The 21076-nt window shown below is 49.3% G+C and overlaps 1 protein-coding gene across 1 annotated transcript; it reads right to left on the reverse strand.

The window, feature by feature from the left end:
* Positions 1-1773: 1773 nt before the first annotated feature.
* LOC135902650 (uncharacterized) lies at positions 1774-20195 on the reverse strand. The gene is made up of 3 exons (XM_065432866.2): positions 19862-20195; positions 4214-4678; positions 1774-3530 (listed from the first exon to the last, which is right to left on the reverse strand). Exons 2-3 carry the CDS (start codon positions 4676-4678, stop codon positions 2586-2588), a joined length of 1410 nt encoding a protein of 469 aa, XP_065288938.1. The 5' UTR covers positions 19862-20195; the 3' UTR covers positions 1774-2585.
* Positions 20196-21076: the final 881 nt, after the last annotated feature.

Here is a 21076-nt window from a genome sequence, read left to right on the forward strand (position 1 = left end):
ATAGTGACCATGTCTACCATGTGATCGACTATGTCTGATATATATTCAGAAAAAAGAAGTTTAATGAAACTGATTCATAGTAATGACAATGAATAAATGAAGGCTACTACTGTCATGTTAAACAAGGTGATTCGTTATCACTAATGACTCATGCCTATCACCTCGGTGTAATATGGGAATTAGTATTTTATAACTTCATTTGATATCCATGACGTTATGCTGCTTGAAAGTACTAGACATCGAACGTAGCGTATCACTAGTTCTAACTATTGACTCGGCGTCATCAATTGTAACTAAATATACTAATGTATTCACTTTTTGATTGATGCCAATGATGGTGTGCACTAATCAAGGCTACCGCACTCATACGAAACGATTTGTGATCACTAGTGACTCGGCCCTACCATCTCTTAGTTGTATTTAAATCAGTGTTTGTATGGCTTTGCATTTGATATCCATTAAGCTATACTGTATAAATTACGAGAACATCGAACTTAGCGTGTCACTATGGGTCACTAATAACCGGGCGTAATCGGTCAGCAGCGATAACCAATGAAATATTCATTGAATAACTTTTGGATTGATATCAATGAAGACGCATATGAATAAATGACACCAATGTCATACTAAAAGTGATTCGTGATCAATAACTCAGTCGTGCCACTCCTAGTTATCGCAATCGAGTCACTGACTGACTTTTCATGTGATATCAATGACGCAATGCTGTATGAAAGGTAGACTCAGCGTTATCAGTTAGCAATGTTAATCAAAATGCTCATTTAATAAAAGTGCGAATGACCCCAGTGACGACGTGCACGAATCAAAACTAGCATTGTTTCAGTAAATAAATGGTTTATTATCACTATTGACTTCATCGTGCCAGTTTTAGCAGGCCTCATTGTTGAACTCGTTCAACCAGCCATTCGCTCCGCTGCTTGATGCAGTACCTGGCCGTGTCATCTTTCTTTATACATCAGGGCGCGGATATGCATCATAGCTGTACATTCGAGTACATGAGTTGTAACACGACCGACGAACCCTTTCCATTCAGTACAACGACGGACAAATCAGTTGCTCCTATAGGGCTCCTTTGCCGCATAGTAGGCGAACAAAAGCGCCCCACAAAAAAAAAACAAAAAAAAAACAGAAAACAACAGCCAGCGGAATAAAACCAAACTGGACCTACACATAGAGGGTCACCTAGAGTATATGCCACTGGAGTGCAATTTTTTAAAAAATCGTCCCATGCATTTAAAACGGGTCTACAAAAGTGTCCCAGGAAAAAAAATTCAGCCCTTCACTAGACGTAACATATAGCGCCAGACCTGTATCTACCGTCCGCCACTTCGCTGTCCCCACCGTGGGGGACATTGCCCCTTGGAAGGAAGGCGGCTGCCCGGCTGGGGCGACACCATTGCCACTCAGCAAACCTGTTTACTTTTGAATAAAGACAGCCGACTCTTCGTTCCCAAGCGGTCAAAGCGTGTATTCCTTACCTCCACCAGAGCGAGCTTCCAACAGACCGTTGTGTGGATTAAGCGCCTAAAGTGCAATTTGCGAAAAATGAGGTTTAGCTCAGTAATCAATTTAAAAAAAACTATGTGCCCCTCCACTTTTTGAAGAAGGCTGACCAGCGAAGCTGTGTACGTAGGCCCCTTAATGGCGAACTGCACCTCCGCCGCAGGTCGGGCCGGCATTGCACTATCTTCGGCATCGGCCCACGTATGGGGTGTTTTTGCTTACGACACGAAATTTCCGTGGACGGTAGAGGTATATACAGCTTCGTAGTAAATTTAATAGTTCTCATTAAGATACGCCGACCGCATCGCTCCAGGTGCGGCTTCGCCGCAGAAGTAGGTGTCCCGGATTCCTGGACTTGAAGTGCATTTAATCTGATAAAACCAATAGATGTTCACAGAAATAAAATGTTCACGATAAAATAGGTAGAGTTCTTGAAAAACAATTATGAGCACAAATGACCGGTGGCCGAAGCGGAAAGATTCCAGCTCACGACGATACAGCTTTATGGTTTTTGGAGCACACCGATGGCAATGTTCTCTTCAATCTTGTGTTCTTTGAGAGAGTCATTATCCGCTTGCAATTCTTTTTTGTCCTTTCGCCGAGGCATTCTAACAAGGCAGTCTACGTCATTCCTTTATATTTGTGAGTGAAAATGGGCCATTACATATGCTTTCCGAGCAGTGGTGCCCTGAACTCTCGCTGTCGATGGTTTCTTAAACATAGAGTCGCTTACGGGAATTTTACCACTACAGCTGCTAGCCACCTGTGATAGTCGCTTTTACCGACGACCGTACACGGGATGAGATACTGGCTGTGCACTAGCAGAAACAGCACTGTAAACTGGATTGGGAACTGTAAACGCTGCGCATCTTTAGTAACATTCAAATCGGACAGCTCGCTATCAATATTTTGTTTGCAGCTGCTTTTGTACAAATTTCTTAGGGGAAGTTGCAAAACGTTAAGCTCCTTTTAAGCACATGCAAATTGTAAAAAAGAAAAACGAACAAACAAAGAAAACACATTTTTAAGTTAACACGCTGTAGCACATGTCTCCAAAGCATCGCCTAAGGCCTGAAATGAACGATGTCAAGCTGCACGGATATGAACAAGCTGAGTCCTATAAACAGGAACACGAATACGACCGTGCGCTTAGTTACGGGCAGGGCGCAGAGCTTGGCCTGCATCCTCAGCGACGACGTGAAGAGGAGGAACGTGTCCAGGTCCGACGGCGGCTCATTGGCGTAGCCGAAAGGGCGCGCCAGCAGCTCCAGCCCAACTTCCTTGACGTGGTTGCACACAGAGCTGAGTCGACTCGCCTGCACCAGGGGAATGAGCAGGAGCGAGAACCAGACGGCGACGTTGAGCCAGGCGGCCAAGAAACGCTGCCACTGCGTCGACGGCGTGCCTAGCAGGGCGTAGAAGCAGACCACCGTCCTAGAGGCTACCCACGTCGTCTGCACCGTCACCCCGAGCGCTTGCGTCTTATTGAGATACCGGACGCTCTTGCGGGCCTCCCCGACGCCGCGGTAGAACTCGAGGAACGTCATCCGCCTCTCGCGCACGGCCTGCGACATGTTCTGCAGATAGACGAGCACCAGCTGGCAGTGGATGGCGTAGCTTGTGGCGATGGTCATGCCAACGACGTCGTGGAACATGAGCATCACCACGAGCGCCACGAGGAGGAAGTAGTGCACGTCCTCGTCTCCCTCGGAGACGTAGATCCACTCGATGTCTAGCGTGCCACCGGCGTAGATGTTGAGCACCTGCGACGCCACCGAGGCGACGATCCAGAGCACTCCGGCGGCGTATACCGCATGGAGACGGCGCGTTATGCGCTTCCTGGCGGCGTTCCAGACGCCGGTGGCGGTGAGCTGCAGGAACACCTTTTCCACGAGTGCCTGGAACTGCTCGTTCTCGTGCGAGCGCATATGCACCAAGAAGATTACGTACGCAGAGACCTGCATTGTCGCGGGTAGGACGTACACGGCGAACCAGCTGCCGCCACATGTCTGCAATAGAAAGACGCAGTCAGGCGCCAAAAATATTTTGTTTAATGGTAATTACTCCGCCACCAAACTATTCCCTGGCTTAACTTTCGTTATTGACTGATCCGCGTGCGTCAAGATGACGAACTGTTTTGGCGTATGCATTTCTCGTTATTTCAGTATTACGAGTACTCACATTATCGGTTCTCCTTATGCGTAAATTATCACTTTGAGCACTGCGGTAGTTTTACCATGGAACGAGAGTGCTGCACCTGAGGATAATAGCTGCCCTACTCACAGGACATCGTAAAAATAAATGAAAATAAGTTTGTGTACGCACAAGTTTTTGTCGTTCACCTCCTAATCTTTTCTACAAGCCTGAAGTGAAGTTTTATGCTCTTTTAGGGATACACCTTGGCCTATATCTTATTTACTGCTCCAGTATACTGTCGAAATGCCAGTTCTTTTTCTCCCTTTTCCTCTTCCCCAGTACACGGTAGCAGGCGAAAGCGCGCGTGCTCAGGCCGACCTCTGCCTTTCCTGCAAATAAAACGTACTCGCTCTTCATATGGAACTCTATAACGCTCTCCTAAGCTTTATCAGCCTGGTAATTATTTTTCATGTAAGTACACGGCTGATACTGAGTTACTGGTAAGCTCGCCTTCATTTTACTCCTTCAAAATTATAGCGGAGGCCGTCAGGATTACCGCGTCAGTTCCTTCGACCCAGCCGTAGTGTTTGAGGGTGTGGAAGTGGAGCGACGGCGATCGGTAGTTGACGATGCCGTCCCTGCGGAAGCAGGACGCGTACTGCAGCAGGTGTCCCATCACGAGCACGACAAAGACGACCACGTTATACATTATGTTGAGCGTCTGCAGCGCGGGCTGGCAGCGCTCGTGCTCGCTGGCGTCCACCAGGGGCCGCCAGCCGACCATGCAGAGGAGTCGGAAGTAGTGGCGGAGCACGTTCTCCCGACAGAAGCTGAGCACCACCGACGTGGAGACCTCCATGGCGCTGTGCATGTCCAGGAAGGCGCCAGAGTGAACGCCCACGTAACTATTGTTGCTGCACATCATCTGCGGCGGCGGTGAGCAGCTGTCCGAGGAGTGCCGACTCTCCTCCTCTCTCAGGGGCGTTTCTTCGGCTGGAGTCACGACAATCTCCATGGCCATCTGTACCGGGTGAAGATCGGTTATTTGAAGTGTTACTATATACCGTGTAGATTCGTGTAAGAGCCGCACCCTCAGCTTGGCAGCCCGAAATTTGCAAAAAAAACAAGTTTCCAATGGAGAAGCAATCTCGTTTGGTGCCCCGATGCCGCGCACTGCGCACTTCCGCATGCCGCTACTAGATGGCGAGAGCTACGCATTGACCTCTGACATAGATCTGAGGCAACAGTCGTGGGCTATGCCGGCACCATTTTGAACAAAATGGTCAAAATTGTGAAAAAAAGTACGGACCTTACACGAGTCTATACGGGCACACATTTGCGCGCTTTTATTCGCACATTTCACTGACATGCCGAATACTGCGATCTAACAAGTCAGGAGACCAGCATTCAAAGAACCAAAAAATTTAGTGGCGATTTAGCTGTAACTGCTAAAGAAATGTGTTAGCATTACGTAGCAAATCTGAGGTTTCGGATCCATGAATTAAACCGCGTTCACTGCACTGCAAAGTGATGAAGAGCTCACTCGGTACACGTCCTGCTTCGTTGAGGAGCGAAGTGCAACTGACTGACTGCGGTCTCGACGTCAATTGCAACGCACGCACGCACGCACGCACGCACGCACGCACGCACGCACGCACGCACGCACGCACGCACTTTTATGGTAATGTATTAGTATTTGATTTTAACTCGAGCCATATAACGCTGATGAGGGGTTAATTGTATTTCTCCATAGTTCATCTACACTGTTCATGGGAATGCACAATACTTGCAGCACACGTGAACGGAGTGCACAAGTACTTTATTTTGTTGTTCCAGTGCAATAATTAGGGAGCACACTTATCTGTGCCGCCAATAAGATCACTCCCTTACCTTCGGCCTCTTATGCGAGGACCCGTTGCCTCCATACTTTTTCGGCAGGTGTAGCAGCGTTTTGGATTTATTCTTAATACAAGACATTGACCTTGTGCCGTTTAATAAGTGGACTTTCCATGTAGTTCAGGGAGCCATCCTCATGTAATGCGGTTTATTCGATCGCTCATTTTATATTCGAACTGTACCCTGTTAGAACATGCCCATACTTCTTATTTCATATTAATTCGTTAAGCATGGAGTACAGTATGTGCTCCCGTAGACAAATTTGCTGTCCACGGGAATCGTGAGAAGAGCATATTCCTTCAGGAGGGCCTTCAGATAATGCAGCTGAGAGCCACACGTGCGTCGTGGAGGAGGCTGCGGGGCGTGCTGAGGCTGTGCCGTTATGTTTGCGAAGCACGCCGTAGTGCGGGACTCCGGCAATAATTTCGAACACTTGGGGTTCTTTAACGTGCGGCTAAATATAGTGCACGGGCATTTTTGCATTTCGCCCCCGTGGAAATGCAGCCACAATCGGTTGCCATAACGAAGAGACTAGCTATCTTAGTGACTGAGTGATTCAGTGCTCTGGTTTTATTTCACTGCTAGGACGCACGCGCGGTTTCGAAGTCTGAGCAGCCTATCTCCTCCATTAGCGTATATATTTGTGTGCGCGCAAAATAAATACAGCTGTTGGTAGTCAGTGCGTGCTCGTCCTGTCTGGTTTTTCTCGTCCCGTTTTCCGCCATGGATCGTTAGTTTTTTTATACTGAAACACAAATAAGGGGAGGAAACTACCACCTATAGCATATTTTCTCGCCCAACACGAGAAACCGTTCAACGCTCGACTGTGACAACAAAGAGTCAACATTTATTGCGAAAGCTGTAGTAAACAGTGGAGGTCGACGACTGAGCAGTGCACTATCTTGTGTGATATAACGTTGGGCGACGTCCACCCCGCTCGAAATTGTTTTAATACAAGTGCGGCAAAACAATTGTAGCTTTTTTTTTGGAAAGAGGGGTCGAGCCGGGGAAGTGCTGCTGCCCAAACGGCAAGAGCAGAGCGCATAACAACATAAGAAAAATAAACCTGGGGTTTGGATCTCGGTGTGCTGCGGCCTGTCGTGCACAGTTTTTACCTGACAAACGAACCGCGTAGATTGTGCGTAGGGCGTCATCGTGGGCTAGGAGCGATGGCGCAAGCAGGCGACGGGGCGCGGATAAGGTGATTCTGGATGCCGTTGCAGGCTGCTTACTGCTATACGCCCGTAGCCTCCAGAATGCTGCGGGGGAACTGGAGTAGATATGGAGCTACAATCTGCAATTGCTTGTGCGGTAATTGCACTCGAGCCCTCAGCTTAACAATATCCTGGTCCATTTAGCGAAAAAGTACTCGAATACATGTATCTTGCTCTTCGGAGATTTCAACTATCCAAACATTGACTGGCCTACTGCGCAATTACGTTCAAATCAAGCAGGTGCTAAGGGCTTCCTTGACGTTTGCCTTAACTTTAATTTAACGCAATTAGTAACTAAACCAACACGCGTAACACCTCGAGGACCTCTAGGATCGCGTGACGCATACGTCACGTGCTCCGCCTTCATTTTTTTCTCCTCGCTTTTCTTTTTCGGCGCTGCGCACTTTCGCCGCCGTACAGGGCAGAGACACTGCCTTCGTGACCGCCATATTGGGGCGATCGGAGATATGGCGGACAATGGAGCGTCGGCCGAAATTCTTGTTTAGCATGCGCTTGCGCCAGCAAATTCAGTTGTATAAAGATCTTGCACATTTACTCGCTAATATGAGAGGCAAACAAAATCACTTTGCGCCTAATGTCGTGCGCACGCAAACAAATAAGAGAACGAAAACATTGAAAGAAACACTTTATTAGGCTGACTTGCGCCTACTAAGAACTGCACAACTTCGCGGCCGCGGTAGCAGCGAACGTGCTCGGCTGTCATCGATGAACAGGATGCCTGCCGCTCTCGGCTGAGCTCGGTTTAAAGCCGCTAAGGAAACTTGGAGATAACACGCTAAAGACGACAAAATTCTGGAACCCGATATAGTCGCGCGTGGCTCGGATTAATCGAGATAAATCTGGTCGCATCTGGCGTCACAGAAAAACTGATAATGCGGCGTGCCGGCCGCTTTAAGAATGATCAAACAAACAAAAGCAAGCTTCGTGGCATTATTCTAACGACACAATGCTGGTACCTAAAAGTAGACAGGTGCAATACTCATAAGCAGCCTAAAGGTTATGGCTTACCTCGCAGATCTTCGAGTTATCATTCGAATTTTAGTCTATACGCCCCACTTTCGCCTCCCATACTCTTCTCCGTTCCTTATGCCATGGAAAGCGAAAACAGCGCATGCCTTTCATTGTACCGGGACACAGCGGTACACAACACCCTGGCATGCTGGTTTTTGGACTAAACACAGTTCAAGCACCCAGCACCTGGTGCACAACACAGCACCTTCGCAAAATCAACAATGCTGCTTTACCAGCGCTGGAAGGAACGGGCGCAGCAAGCGACTCGCCCCGATATGGCGACCGCCGAGCAAAACGGCAGCGCGGCGCAGGCCAAAAGGTGTCACCACCCTGTACGGCGGCGCGCAACGAGGCACCCTATCGCTGACGGCGACGCGCGCGAGTGTTCAGATTGTCTGGTTTCGCGCAGCGCACGATTTCGCGCGCTAAGGACACATCACTAGCGGTATAATTCAGTGCTACACGGATACTGAGGCAGAACAAGCGTATCACAGAGCATGATCACGAGTTGGAACACGGTAGAAAATGGCATAGTTTCGGTACCTGCGCACGCGACCGCACGACCGTGGGAAAGGCAGACGAAGCGAATGCTTCGGTGCGAAGTAAAACAAACACGCAGACATTCCGTTTTAGTTTTATTATTTCTCCAAACTTCATTTCGTGAATTCAATCAACAGATCACACAAATAACATGTTGCTTTGAATAATTCTCGAACTCACGTGTCACTACGAGCGACGTCACACTGCGGACACAAGTACGTAGGCGCAAGGACACGAGTGCCTCACCGTCCGGCTTGGAGCACGGTCGCGGCTAGGGAAAGGGAAAATGGCGTTCGGATTGAAATTTCAGACCTTTCCGTGGCGCGTAGCGATGTAATTCTTTTCAAGCACGATGGTTAGCGCGCATTGTATGCTCTGCGCTTGTCAGCTCAAAATGGCCAGACCTGGTGAGGGAGAGAGAGAGAGAGAAGTAATATAGGAAGGCAGGGATGTTAACCAGTCAATAGGCTGGTTGGCTACCCTACGCTGGGGGAAGGGAGAAGGGGAAGTGAGAAAAGGGAGAGAGAAGGTGTAGATACGTGTACGGACAGCACTTGAGTCAAAGTCGCTCGCGCAAACCAGAAGTTCTGAGAAAGCATAAAAGTGTCTTCACTACCTTCACGTCTACACCGACGTGAAGGAGCGTCTCTTCTGTGTCGGTTATGGCTTGGAGTTGCCATCACGAATGCCTACTCAGCACTAATTGGAATGGCTAATAGTCCTGCATGCGATGTTTGCGGATGCGAGGAGAACAATGAACGCATATTGTGACATTGTCCTCAATTTCAAGCACAAAGACAATCTTTGTCCAACACATTGAGGAAATTAGATGATCGCCCTCTGAGTGAACAGACGTTACTAGAGCACCGTCCCGACCGATCATCGGCTCAGACCTGGTGAGGGGGCCATTAACAGCCTATAGGCTCAATTTCGTGCAACTTGTTCGAAGCATAGGGCAATTGTTGCTATGTTACGAGTCCCATCATTGGCTGGAGGTCATCCGTCACGAGAATTTCGAGAATTTCGTCACGAGGGAGGCAAAAGCATTTCAATTTTTTCAATAGTACTTGTTTCTAGTACAGCATACTTTCGTTTCGCCACAGCCGACCACCAGAGGGTCGACGTAGTTCCTTCCTCTGAAGTGGTCCGATCAGAGGCCGTATAACCGTTGTAATAATAATAATATTTGGGGTTTTACGTGCCAAAACCACTTTCTGATTATGAGGCACGCCGTAGTGGAGGACTCCGGAAATTTTGACCACCTGGGGTTCTTTAACGTGCACCTAAATCTAAGCACACGGGTGTTTTCGCATTTCGCCCCCATCGAAATGCGGCCGCCGTGGCCGGGATTCGATCCCGCGTATAACCGTTGTACTACATACATCTGCTCCCATGTCAGCCCAGCCAGGGCTCCCGATTTAGCGTAGTTTCGGCATATGTCACATCTGAAATATGGGCAAAATACAGAGAGAGAGAGAAACAACTTTATTGAGCCGAGCTCGACATCTTCTTAGACGCCGTTGATGGAAGTGGTTCCCTCTTCACGGGACCCATATGCTTCCCTAGCCGCCTGGCCCCTGGAGATCAGGACGAGCTGGTCTTCCAGGGCGGTGCTGGTTAGCAAGGTCTCCCATCGCTCGGTAAGGGTGGATGAGGCATGGGGTAGGGTAGTGGGGCAGTTAAGAGGTGGGGGGATCGCCTTGATTAAATTGCATACTCCAATGACGTGTTGGAGCGTGCCTAAATGAGTTTTGCAGAAGTTACAATCCTTCTCGTACCTCTCCGGGTACATCTTGTTTAGAAGGTAAGGGTGCGGGAAGGATCCTGCCTGTATTTGCCTGTAGATCGCTTGCTGTTCTCTGCTAAGCGATTTGTGAGGATCGGGGTAACGGCGCCTCTCCGTCTTATAATGGTTCGTAATGTCTCTGTAAGTAAATATGGACTGTGGCTCATCTTCCTCAACCCGGTGTTCCATCTCTCGGGCGAACTGGTGGGCAAGTTCGTTGCCCTCCAGCCCAGAGTGAGCCGGTGTCCATATTAACTCAACTTTCCTTTCATGTATGTCGCGTTTCCTTTGGAGAATATCTAGTGCCGCAAGAGACACCCACCCCTTCCTGTAGTTGTTATACGCCTTTTGCGAGTCGGTGACAATTCTTCCCACCTTGGGCTGCGTGAGTGCTAGCGCTATAGCGGCCTCTTCTGCTACCTCTGGAAAAGACGTCTTGATGGAGGCGCAGGTTACGAGCACATCCCGCGTCGTAACTGCCAGCGTTGCTTTCGATGAAAACTTGGGTAGCGAAGCGTCTGTGAAGAGAGTGACCCCCTCTTCCTCTTCTACTATTTGACCCAAAGTCTCCGTCAAGGCCGCTATACGAGCTGCTCTGCGGCCGTCGTTACGACCCGACCTCATGTTTCTAGGCAGTGGCTTACTGTGGATTTTATGCACCCACAACCTGGGTAACGGCCCCGTTTCCTTCCGCTCTGCCTCTTGCCAGCCCAACTTGGAAAGAACGCGACGTCCCGCCGACGTCTGACTGAGCCGAACTCTTTGATTAGATAGATGAGCTTCTATTAGCTCTTCGACGACGTTGTGCTTGGCCATGCCGAGAAGCTTGTCGGTCGAAGAATGCTTCGGAATGCCCAGCGCCAACTTGGTTGCCTTTCGTATAATGACGTTCAACTGGTCCTTGTCTTTTTTCAGTAACTTGAGGTACGGCGCCGCGTAAACGATGCGCGACGTCAAGAAGGCCTGGACGAGCGTCAGTACATCGTCCTCCTTCAATCCCCTTTGTCTGTTTGTGACTCTTCTGATCATGTTCGAAATTTGTTCCGTTGAAACTTTGATTTTGTCGATCGACGCTCCCGCCTTGCCATTGTTCTGGAAGATGACACCCAGGATACGTGCTTGCGTGGTTGGTGTTATGGTCGTCCCGTCGATGGTGATGCGTACGTTCTCTTGGTCTCCTTTCTTTCTTCTTGGCTTGATGACGAGTAACTCGGACTTCTGTGGCGAGCAACTGAGGCCGCACGATTTAGCGAACTCGTGCACGGTCTTTGCCACTCTCTGAAGGGTCTCCTCCATCCAACTCTCCGACCCTGCCCTCGACGTCCACACAGTGATATCGTCTGCATAGAGAGCGTGATCTATGCCCTCTATGTCTTGAAGCAAAGTCGGGAGAGGGAGGAGTGCCAGGTTGAAGAGAAGCGGCGAAAGAACCGATCCTTGCGGAGTGCCTCTGTCTCCCAGGGCTATCGGTTCCGACTTCTCTCCAATTTTGATGGTTGCCGTTCTATTGGTTAAGAAATCCTGCACATATTTGAATGTCCGCTTTCCGCATCCCGTTTGGTGCAGGTTACGAAGAATACTTTCGTGTGTGACGTTATCGAAGGCCCCCTTGAGATCGAGCGCCAGGATAGCTCTTGGCGTAGGGGTCTTCGCTTGCTTGATAACCAGCTCGTGTATTTGCACCAAGACGTCTTGCGTGCTCAGGTGCCTCCGGAATCCGTACATGGTCGGTGGCATCTGATCAGTGACATCCAAATGTCTCTGAAGTCTCTTGAACACCATACGCTCGACCACCTTCCCTACACATGACGTGAGGGAGATGGGGCGTAGATTGTCGACGTGGGGTGGTTTCCCTGGCTTGGAAATGAAATGCACCTCCGCTTCTTTCCATTCTTTTGGTAACGAGCCCTTCTCCCAGGACGCGTTGACGAGGTTTAGCAGTTCAGCTCGGCTTTTGTCGCCCATATTTTTTAGCATCTTGTATGTAACGCCGTCAATTCCCGGTGCGCTGCCTTGATTACTTTCATCGATGGCCGCAACCAGCTCCAGTTCGGTGAAGGCTTCGTCCATCTCGACGTTGCTATCGCCTTCATACTCGTGAGTCGGGTTACCGCTCTTCTCAGTCTTGAGGTATTTACTTGTGAGTTCACGAATGAGCTTCTCCCCATCCCCGTCGTAACTGTTGATCGTTCTTGTGAGGTCTCGGACGCATGCGCTCTTGCTTTTGAATGGATCTATGAGGTGTCGCAACAGCTTCCAAGTCTTCTTCGTAGACAGTGTGCCTTGCAGGTCATCACACATCTTCATCCAGTTTTCCCTGCATAGTTGTTCCGCATACTCGGTCACTTGCTTGTTGAGCGCGTGTATACGTTTGCGAAGCTTCTTGTTATGTCTTTGCCTCTTCCACCTTCGAGTAAGACCGTGCCTGGCCGCCCACATGTGACTAAGCCTGCTGTCTACGAAGGGAATTTGCGTGGTAGTAGTAATCTTCTGCGTAAATTTCTTTACAAATTCGCGTTGCTTTTTGGCCCATGCCTCATACGTCTTGGTGTCTTGGTTTTCGTCCTCGCCTTCACTGTCTGCGCTTCTACGTAACCGGTCCCAGTCTGTAATGTTGGCTTGACCCAGTTTCGCCTTGATGTCAGTCCCCCCGAGGGTTACACAAATTATATCGTGATCCGAGCCAAGATTTTCCCCCGTGTTAAGCCAAGTTACGTCGAGGTTCCCCCGAACTAGCGTCAGATCAGGTGTGGTGTCTCTGACCGTGCTAGTGCCTGTCCTGGTTGGTACGCCCGGTTCGTTAACCACCTCCATGTCGTGGTCCTCTATAGCTTTAGCCAATTGGTTTCCTCTTTTGGACGAATATTTATAACCCCACATCGTGTGGGCGGCGTTAAAATCTCCTAGCACTAAAATCGGTCTTGTTTTTGCTTCTTTAATGCAGTCCAATATGGTGCCTTCAAAGTCAATGACCCTGCTGGACGGTCGGCAATAAGCATTCAGGACGAAAAAGTTCTTGTCCCCCCCCACTCTTCTGCTGTGAATTTCGATGAGCGTATGTTCGCAGCCTCGCTGAGCGGTCACGTGTTGTGTGGCCGCCATGTTGCTGCGGACCAAGATCGCAGTACCCTTTTCGCTAGGGTCCGTATACGTAATGTATCCCGCGAGCTTGGCCCGGCCGTTGGTCTCTTGTAACGCTATGATATCCGGTTTTTGGTCCAATTTATCAACGAATAGTTGTAACTCCCCTATCTTGTTTCTAATACTCCTACAGTTCCATTGAAATAACACCGCAGTCTCTTTCTGCTTTCCTTTAGTGTTCGTCATTTTCTACTTTTTGAGCGGTAGATTTGCGCACGGAACCAACTTTTCGCGGCCTGACCCGTAGATTAAGCCGTGGTGACTTCATCTTGGCAAAGGTGAGATGCTTATTTTTCGCATCCATCGTCATGACTCTAACGGAGAGTTGGCTGCATTTGGCCTCCACATTATCCATTCTTACTGTTAGATTGTTCACTTGCGCAGACATTTGGGAAACTTGGCTGGAGATTTGCGTAAGCATGCTCATGACGGACTCCATTGTCGGAGCAACGGCGGCCTCAGCCTTCTCTTCCTCCATGGCAACCACTGCCGTTTCTGTCTGTGGAGTTTGCGTCACTGACTGCGTCAACGCCGGTGATGTGATCTGCGCCGATGACGTGATCAGCTTCGTCCCCGCTGGAGTAGCGCTGGTGGTGTCTCTCTTGGGTACTTTCCTTTTAACTGCAATGACGTCATTATCACTGTTCTTTGTTCTACTGAGCGTCTCGATACGCTCCATCATTGCTTTTATCTGATTGTATTGGTCCTTGATTTGATTGTTCTGCCTCTCTATCATCTCCTTGAGTTCCAAACAGTGTCTACACTCGTTGTCTTTGGAAGGGCGGGAGGAGGGGAGGGGAGGGAAATTGCTATTGTCGAGAGCGACGGGAGACCCCGCTGCCCAGCCCACCTGTTTCTCGGCGCCGTTGCTCCGCCGGGTCTTCGACTTGGACCTCGAACGAGATTCTCGCCTGCGAGCCCCAGCTGCCGATGGTGACCTGGTATCGCTCGTGCTTCTCCCTCGCCTGGTCTGGGAGCGGCTGCGACGCCCGCTCGGTGGCTGCCACGCTGTCTGCTGCCACGCTGGCCCCCTCGGCTGCTGCCGCTGCTGCTGCACCTGTTCTCGTTGCTGACGTTCCCAACGCCGTTTACGAACGACGTATGGCGTCTTGAACCTCGCTGTACACTCCTTGTCCGCGGTGAAGTGGTTGCCCCCGCAGAGGCTGCACTTGGGGTTACTGCAAACATGGCTTTCTTCAGGATTCTTCATGCCGCAACCGCGGCATATCTTGTCTTCGGGGTTAGGACAAACGTCCATCCGGTGACCGAGGCGACCACAACGGTAGCACATATCGATCTGCTTGCGATACAACGAACACTCGACTAGCAGGTTGCCGTATCTGATGTAGTTCGGGACCTTGTCGCCGTCGAATGCGATGACCACCGTTGTCGTCTTGCCGATGCGGTTGGCTTGCATAGCAGTGGGGTTATACTCTTGAACGATGTAGTCGTTGATTTCTTAAATAGTGTCCGTCATCGGGACACCCCTGATGACGCCCTTAACGGTGCCGTGGGGGGCGGTCTCGTAGGCGCTGACTTCGTGTGCCGTGCCGTTGATAGTGAGGCTTCTGACTGCCGAGTAGCGGTCCGCGTTCTCTCGCTTAGGCGTGCTGATAACAACTATGTTTTGCTGTTTGTTCGGGCAAACAACATCTTGCGTCACGTCCTCGCCACTCATATTCGCAGCTGCGACGATGGCTCGGCTGATCTCGAATCTAGATACTTCCCCAATGTCCAGACCTCCCCTGGGACGCATGACGATCTTGATATCTTGCCTCGGCAACACAGGCATCCTCGCTGCCTTGAGTAGCTTGCTCTTGAAATTTTTCCGCTGCGGGCGACGATGCCCGGCAGCCGCCGGCCCCCCGTTGACCGGGGTTAGACTTAGCTTGCTCTCTTGCGCTTGGGTCTTCTTCTCACCGGCGACGCGCCAGCCAAACTTCTCGGAAACTTCATCCGGCATTATTTCTTCACCGTCCACTTCCACACGCATAGCGGACGCCATTTTCTTGAAGCACGTCGCCTCTAGGTCCCCGGCAAGGTCGATGGCCCCGCCGGACCACGCCTATGCACGGCCGCTAGGTCCTGCTTTCTTCAGGCTTAGCTCGCAGCGACACTGTGCACGTAGAAAAAATCCTCCTAAATCGGAGAGAAATGGTTTCGCACCTCAGATTTCGATATCCACACGGTCCTTGTAACTTCACGGATGCCGTTGTGTGAGACCTTGCATGAGCTGGGGCGAATTACCGGGCCTTTTGCCGAAAAATCGAGGAGCACATGTGAGACACGTCAGCACATACCATGGCTCATCCAAAATACAGCCTGGTTATGAACACGGCAGAAGTAAAAAAAAGAAATCAATTACGTACCACTCACCGTTTGCGTTTTGAATTACAAGAAGTTCGCGTTAACTGTGTGACGACATAGGATCGCTTCACTTTTCAACCTGTGCCTACAAGGGCTGAATTTTTTAGTCACTTCTTCATGCTCTCAACTTTGGTTTCCCTCGTAATTGTTCTTTTATCAAAATACAGCCTGGTTATGATAAAAGAACAATTACGAGGGAAACCAAAGTTGAGAGCATGAAGAAGTGACTAAAAAATTCAGCCCTTGTAGGCACAGGTTGAAAAGTGAAGCGATCCTATGTCGTCACACAGTTAACGCGAACTTCTTGTAATTCAAAACGCAAACGGTGAGTGGTACGTAATTGATTTCTTTTTTTTACTTCTGCCGTGTTCATGACCATTCAAGGATGGTAATGTACTAACAAAAGACTGGCCACCGGAATGCTCTCCAGCGTAACCAGTTTGTGCAGCAAGCATTCAATACCTTCCGCAGATATAGATTGCAAGTTTTCTACTCGTGGAAAAAAGGAAGAGCAACCGCTAACATAAAACAAAGCGAAATTTCAGTCTGCGCGTCAGCTAGCATCAATCGGCCAAGTAGCTTCAGTTTTTTACAGCACCGCAGAAAAATGCGGCCCGCCAAACCAAACAGGATATTCACTTGAAAACAAGCGCGGAACATTTTCGTTTCGTCCTATATCTGTTTTGATAAGCACAGCACTTGTTTTTTCATAACGACTGCAGAAAAAGTGTGCTCACCTCTCGTCCGCTGCGAAACGGAAAAATTTTGCCCTTGTGTCGCTCCCCGAGTTGCCACATCACACCGCCGCGCAGCAAGCCTTGCATCCTTTCCTCAGTTTTTCCGACATTGCCGGAACATTCGTAGGCACAGAATGAAAGTTTTAAACTGCAGATCATACGAAAAATCGTGCACGTGCGTAGGAAGCGGCAGGAGCAGACGAAGCGAACGGCAGCCGAAGCAATAAGAGCGGAAACGGCGCCCGTTGGCACAATAATTGAAGCGACCAGATAAAGATAGAAGACGCCGAAAACGAGAATAGCCAAATGCACATGTTATTTCCACACATAACTGCATCACTTCACTTTGATGTTATGTAGTTCGAAAAGAGAGCCATATATGCTAAAGTTATTGAATTTTCCTTTGGCTACTAGTGCCGTGGCGACGATTTATTACCAATACCGAAACTAGCCCCACTGTTCACCCACTGCTTTCTTATGTAGCACGTATCGAGAAACAGAAAGCTGTATCGGGAGTTTTTCATGTCGCCCTACAATTTTCTCATTGACAGTTTTCATCTAAATATAACATTCAGAAGTTGATCTAATTAGGTGGAAGGAAAAAAATAATCTGAGTATCTCCAGGCGACCGAATACCTTGGCTCTGTCCAGCTATACATGGCATTTGCATATTTTTAATGTTTGGCTCAAGTTACGTGGGACACCTGTATACTCCCATAGGAGCCCATGCATACTTATGGAACCATCATGTCACGCGTTACAGACGGACAGATTTCTGAGGCAAGTAGAATACTTAGGCATTGAAAACGTCAACAGCGCCAGGTCGTCCATGTGGGCGCACTTGCTTATTAGGCGCGTTGCTTGATGCTTACGTCAACCGCCGACCAAGATGCGTGCCGAGCCCCAAACTGTGCGGCCAACGCAATATGCGGGTATGAGACTAACACGAAATCCAGAGGGCGCCGGTGTTCGTCCTGTACACTTATTGTACCGTGTGTATGCGTGTTTTATTGCTTTTATTTTACTGGGCCATAGCATTTTTCCAGTGACCGCGCAGACCTTGCTTCTTTAAACACTCCTCGCGCGCGCGTATTCACGCCGCGTGTTTACTTGAGGCATCGTCTTTCCTCCTGCGTGCGCGCCCATTTGTGCAACGGGCTACTGTGATAAAGCCGCACTCGATGCGGCGGCATGAGTTCCCCTGCGCGCAACCAAATATATAAGCTCCAAGCATTGTGTTTGCTCCATCGCGACGCGCGTACGGGCGCCCGCAATATGTGTCACGCCCTGGAACGACTCTTCTTGTTTAGTACGCGCCCATCTGTGCAGATAAATTCATTCCCCTCCCCGCAGCCCCTTCTATGGTTTGTGGGTGTGATGCGCGACTGCGGCCTGTTTCGAATTTGTAACCATAATTCTTATTGTCTACATGCAGGTTTCATTGTATTGTCTATTTTAATGCGATAGCGTTGTACAAGACGCTCGCAGGCCCCCGTTCTTCGCGTAGACTCAAAGCGGGTTGGTCCCGGGGCCATTGTAATATTAGGTGGAGGTGAAGCCGACCCTGATAATGCGAAGGCATTACAGTGACCCACGTACAGAGTGAGGACTTGCGTCCTTTATGATGGGTTTGTGTATCCCAACGCTGTGACCATGCCATGACCAATATTGTCATTTTTCTTAGTGTAAAGAAAAACCACCAGAACAGCCGTAAAAGTCCTCTAGAATAATGTAATTACTTGTTGCAAATTTGCTTTAAAAGATACGTTGAGGGAATAAAATGGAATATAGCAAACGGGAATCTTTAAGTAATGCAAATATTAATTCTTGTGATAGCGCAAATCTCAAGTTCTAGGAAGTTGCATCTAAGGGCTGCAAAATATCGTGTGAAATATGCTTAACGTCAAGTACGTATGTCGTCATTTTTCAAAGCATTTAAAGAGGCCCTGAACCACCCCTCAGACTTGGTGAAACATTGTCCGCGGGTAGCATACGCTGGTGCGAACATCTCAGCCAAGTTTTGCTGTCGTACGCGGTGCGTGGAGCTTGCAAGCGGATCGCGAATTCGACTTTCTCTTAAACGCTCGCTTTTCAACAGAAGGCCCTGTCCTCACTCCCTTCTAGGCGCACTGTTTCGTCATCGGACGCACTATTTTGTCATTCCCTTAGACGGCTGCTATTGGCCGGTAGCCGACATCAAGCTGCGGTCGGCTACAGGGCGTATATATACCTCAGACGCGGGGTGCCGTCACGACTCCACTGGCTAAGCGCACTGCGGCTTGCCGAGGACAACAGCGTTTGGCTTATGTTTAGCGCGTCGTAGGCACCTATGACGCGCTAAGTGAACGTCCACAATGAAATTTGAACTGCGTGCCACGGTGACATTTAGAAGGTGGAGCGTTGTGGGCACGCCCCACTGCGCTGTAGCCTTCGCAGTGCAAGGCGGAGGCCGCGTTTGATTGCCAATAACTCCGCTTGTGCTGAACGCAAATGCTGCCGCATTTTGCGGCAAAGTATTTCTGATATTCACTATTTTCACATCAAATGCCTCTCTCCACTTCGATAAGAAGTGGTTCAGGGCCCTTTATTAAAAAAGAATACGAAGTATACTGCACCGTATAACCAATGTACTAACAGGAAATCTGCAACTTCTGTATAAGCTACGTTTTCCAAGACAGGTACTTAGTACAAAATAAAAATTATTTGTTGCTCCAGCAACAACCAGCATCTGCATAACAGCTAGAAGAAATTCGCAGTATAGGGATGAACGACGAGGTTGTGGCTAACGTCAGCTGATTTTGTGTTCAGCCATATCTACCTAAAATGTTACGGCACTGCACGGCTATTCTTGACCAAAAATGCAACATTTATTGAGTTACGACTATGTCGCTTCGGCACCTGTACGACCGTATATCAGCAGAATACAGACCATCAGTTTTAAAGTTTTCGAACACACTGCCTGAGAGACAGTTGGCTCTGGTTCTCCGTTGCGTCTAATGGCAGTGGTATAACCTTGGAGCCAGTAAAGTGTGCGCAAACCTACCTAGACTATTTTTTTTAAGATTCCGCCCCCATCAGGGAGACAGAAAGGAAAAGCAGGGTCGTTAAACCGCTGCGAGCGAGATGTGATCCCGCATCCTCACCAGCGGAACGTTGTAGCCACTGGCCCACCACGGAGAATATAAGAAAATGCTCTTTCACAGGAACCAGAAGCGTGCTATCGAATGGCATTGGTATAGTTGCATAGCTTCGCTAAGAAGGCATTGCGTGATGAAAAAAAAAAAAAGATTATGTCGAGGTTCACTTGTGCGCGTGCCCGCCTGTGAGCTACCTGATGTAGTGGCTGAGCAAACAAGCCAAGTTTTTTGTTCGACAAACGTGATTTGTTCGCTGTCGAAGTGTAGCATAAGCGGGAAAAATAAAATAAGAAGACAGGTATGACCACTGCGTTCTGCGAGAAGTCGAGTAGAATTAAAAGTTCAATTACGTACCTGTACTCTCCTTGATGTGTCCGAAACAACTTATACGCTTGAAGCAGACTTGAGGTTAGTTACGTTGTTTTGGCCGCGTAAATGTCGTCCGCAGCGGTAATTTCTTGCGAGGCTAATGACGATTCCAAAGGCACGTCCATCGCCGTCCAATTTAGTCAGAACGAGGAACTCAAGGCAACAGCAGGTGTTCGAGCGCCTAACAGTCAAGCAAAGAGGCGTTCAGCAACGTCAACGCAACGCGATATTGATGAGCCGCACGACACACCGAACCGCTCAGGTGCCCACACCGGTCAGATGGCGCTGCGACGCTTGCATTTATTTCCCCAGCGTCGCCGACACTAGCCGCTTGGGCTGCGAAGATGATAGACTTTTAGATTAGGCGACGCAAGCGGCTTGGGTACACAAGAACTAAGGGTGACGGTACTGCACATGCGCAGTACCATCACCTCTAGTTTTTACGTACGCAAGCCGCTTGCGTCCCCTAATCTAAAACTCTCTAATGGGACATCATTTCAAACAACATGAAAGAGAGGCAATCACGCTTTGCGGCTCGTCGGAGTGTTGTGCCAGTTGTGCAACGCACTTTGCCGAGCTTAAGTTCGGGTATGTTCACACTTATGGTCTGGAGCGAAACCATGCTCAGTTTCGGGGCGTGAGCACCTCGATATTTTTATATCTCAGACACTGTTCCCCCGTGATAAGCAATCGGGGCTGCCACGCCCAGCCTGTGCATCGGGTGTCTCCATTTTGTTTCTACCATTCGCTAAGCTTTGTGTTCTGGCACTGCTGTCCCGGTGTAAAGCTTCCGTGCAAGGTGCCTACAGACAGCATTGCGCTGCCTTGACAGCCATATCCTGATATAGGGTGACGACACAGTGAATCAATCGAAAGTGAAACGGGATGAAGTGGAACTTAGCCCGTGTGTAAAACGGCTGGTGGTCTCGAGCATCTTTTGCGCTGTCTTGGCTCATGTGTGCAAGAAATTTTGAAAAGGCGAACGTGCTGTACTCAAGCATATTGCTCATATATTTCTTTCTGTTTATCTCTCTTTTTTATGTTTTCGTGCGAATAAATCCACATTTAAGGGAGATGTAGCAGGCAGCAGTAGTTCTTCCGGTGCCTGACCTTGTTGCTTCTTGTCCTTTAGTGCGGAACAAGTCAGCTGACTTGACGACTGCAGCAGCGGTGCCCGCAGCGCTGGCAGCAGCTTTTCTT

Source organism: Dermacentor albipictus, chromosome 1 (assembly GCF_038994185.2).
Source record: "Dermacentor albipictus isolate Rhodes 1998 colony chromosome 1, USDA_Dalb.pri_finalv2, whole genome shotgun sequence".
Classification (NCBI taxonomy): Eukaryota; Metazoa; Arthropoda; class Arachnida; order Ixodida; family Ixodidae; genus Dermacentor; species Dermacentor albipictus.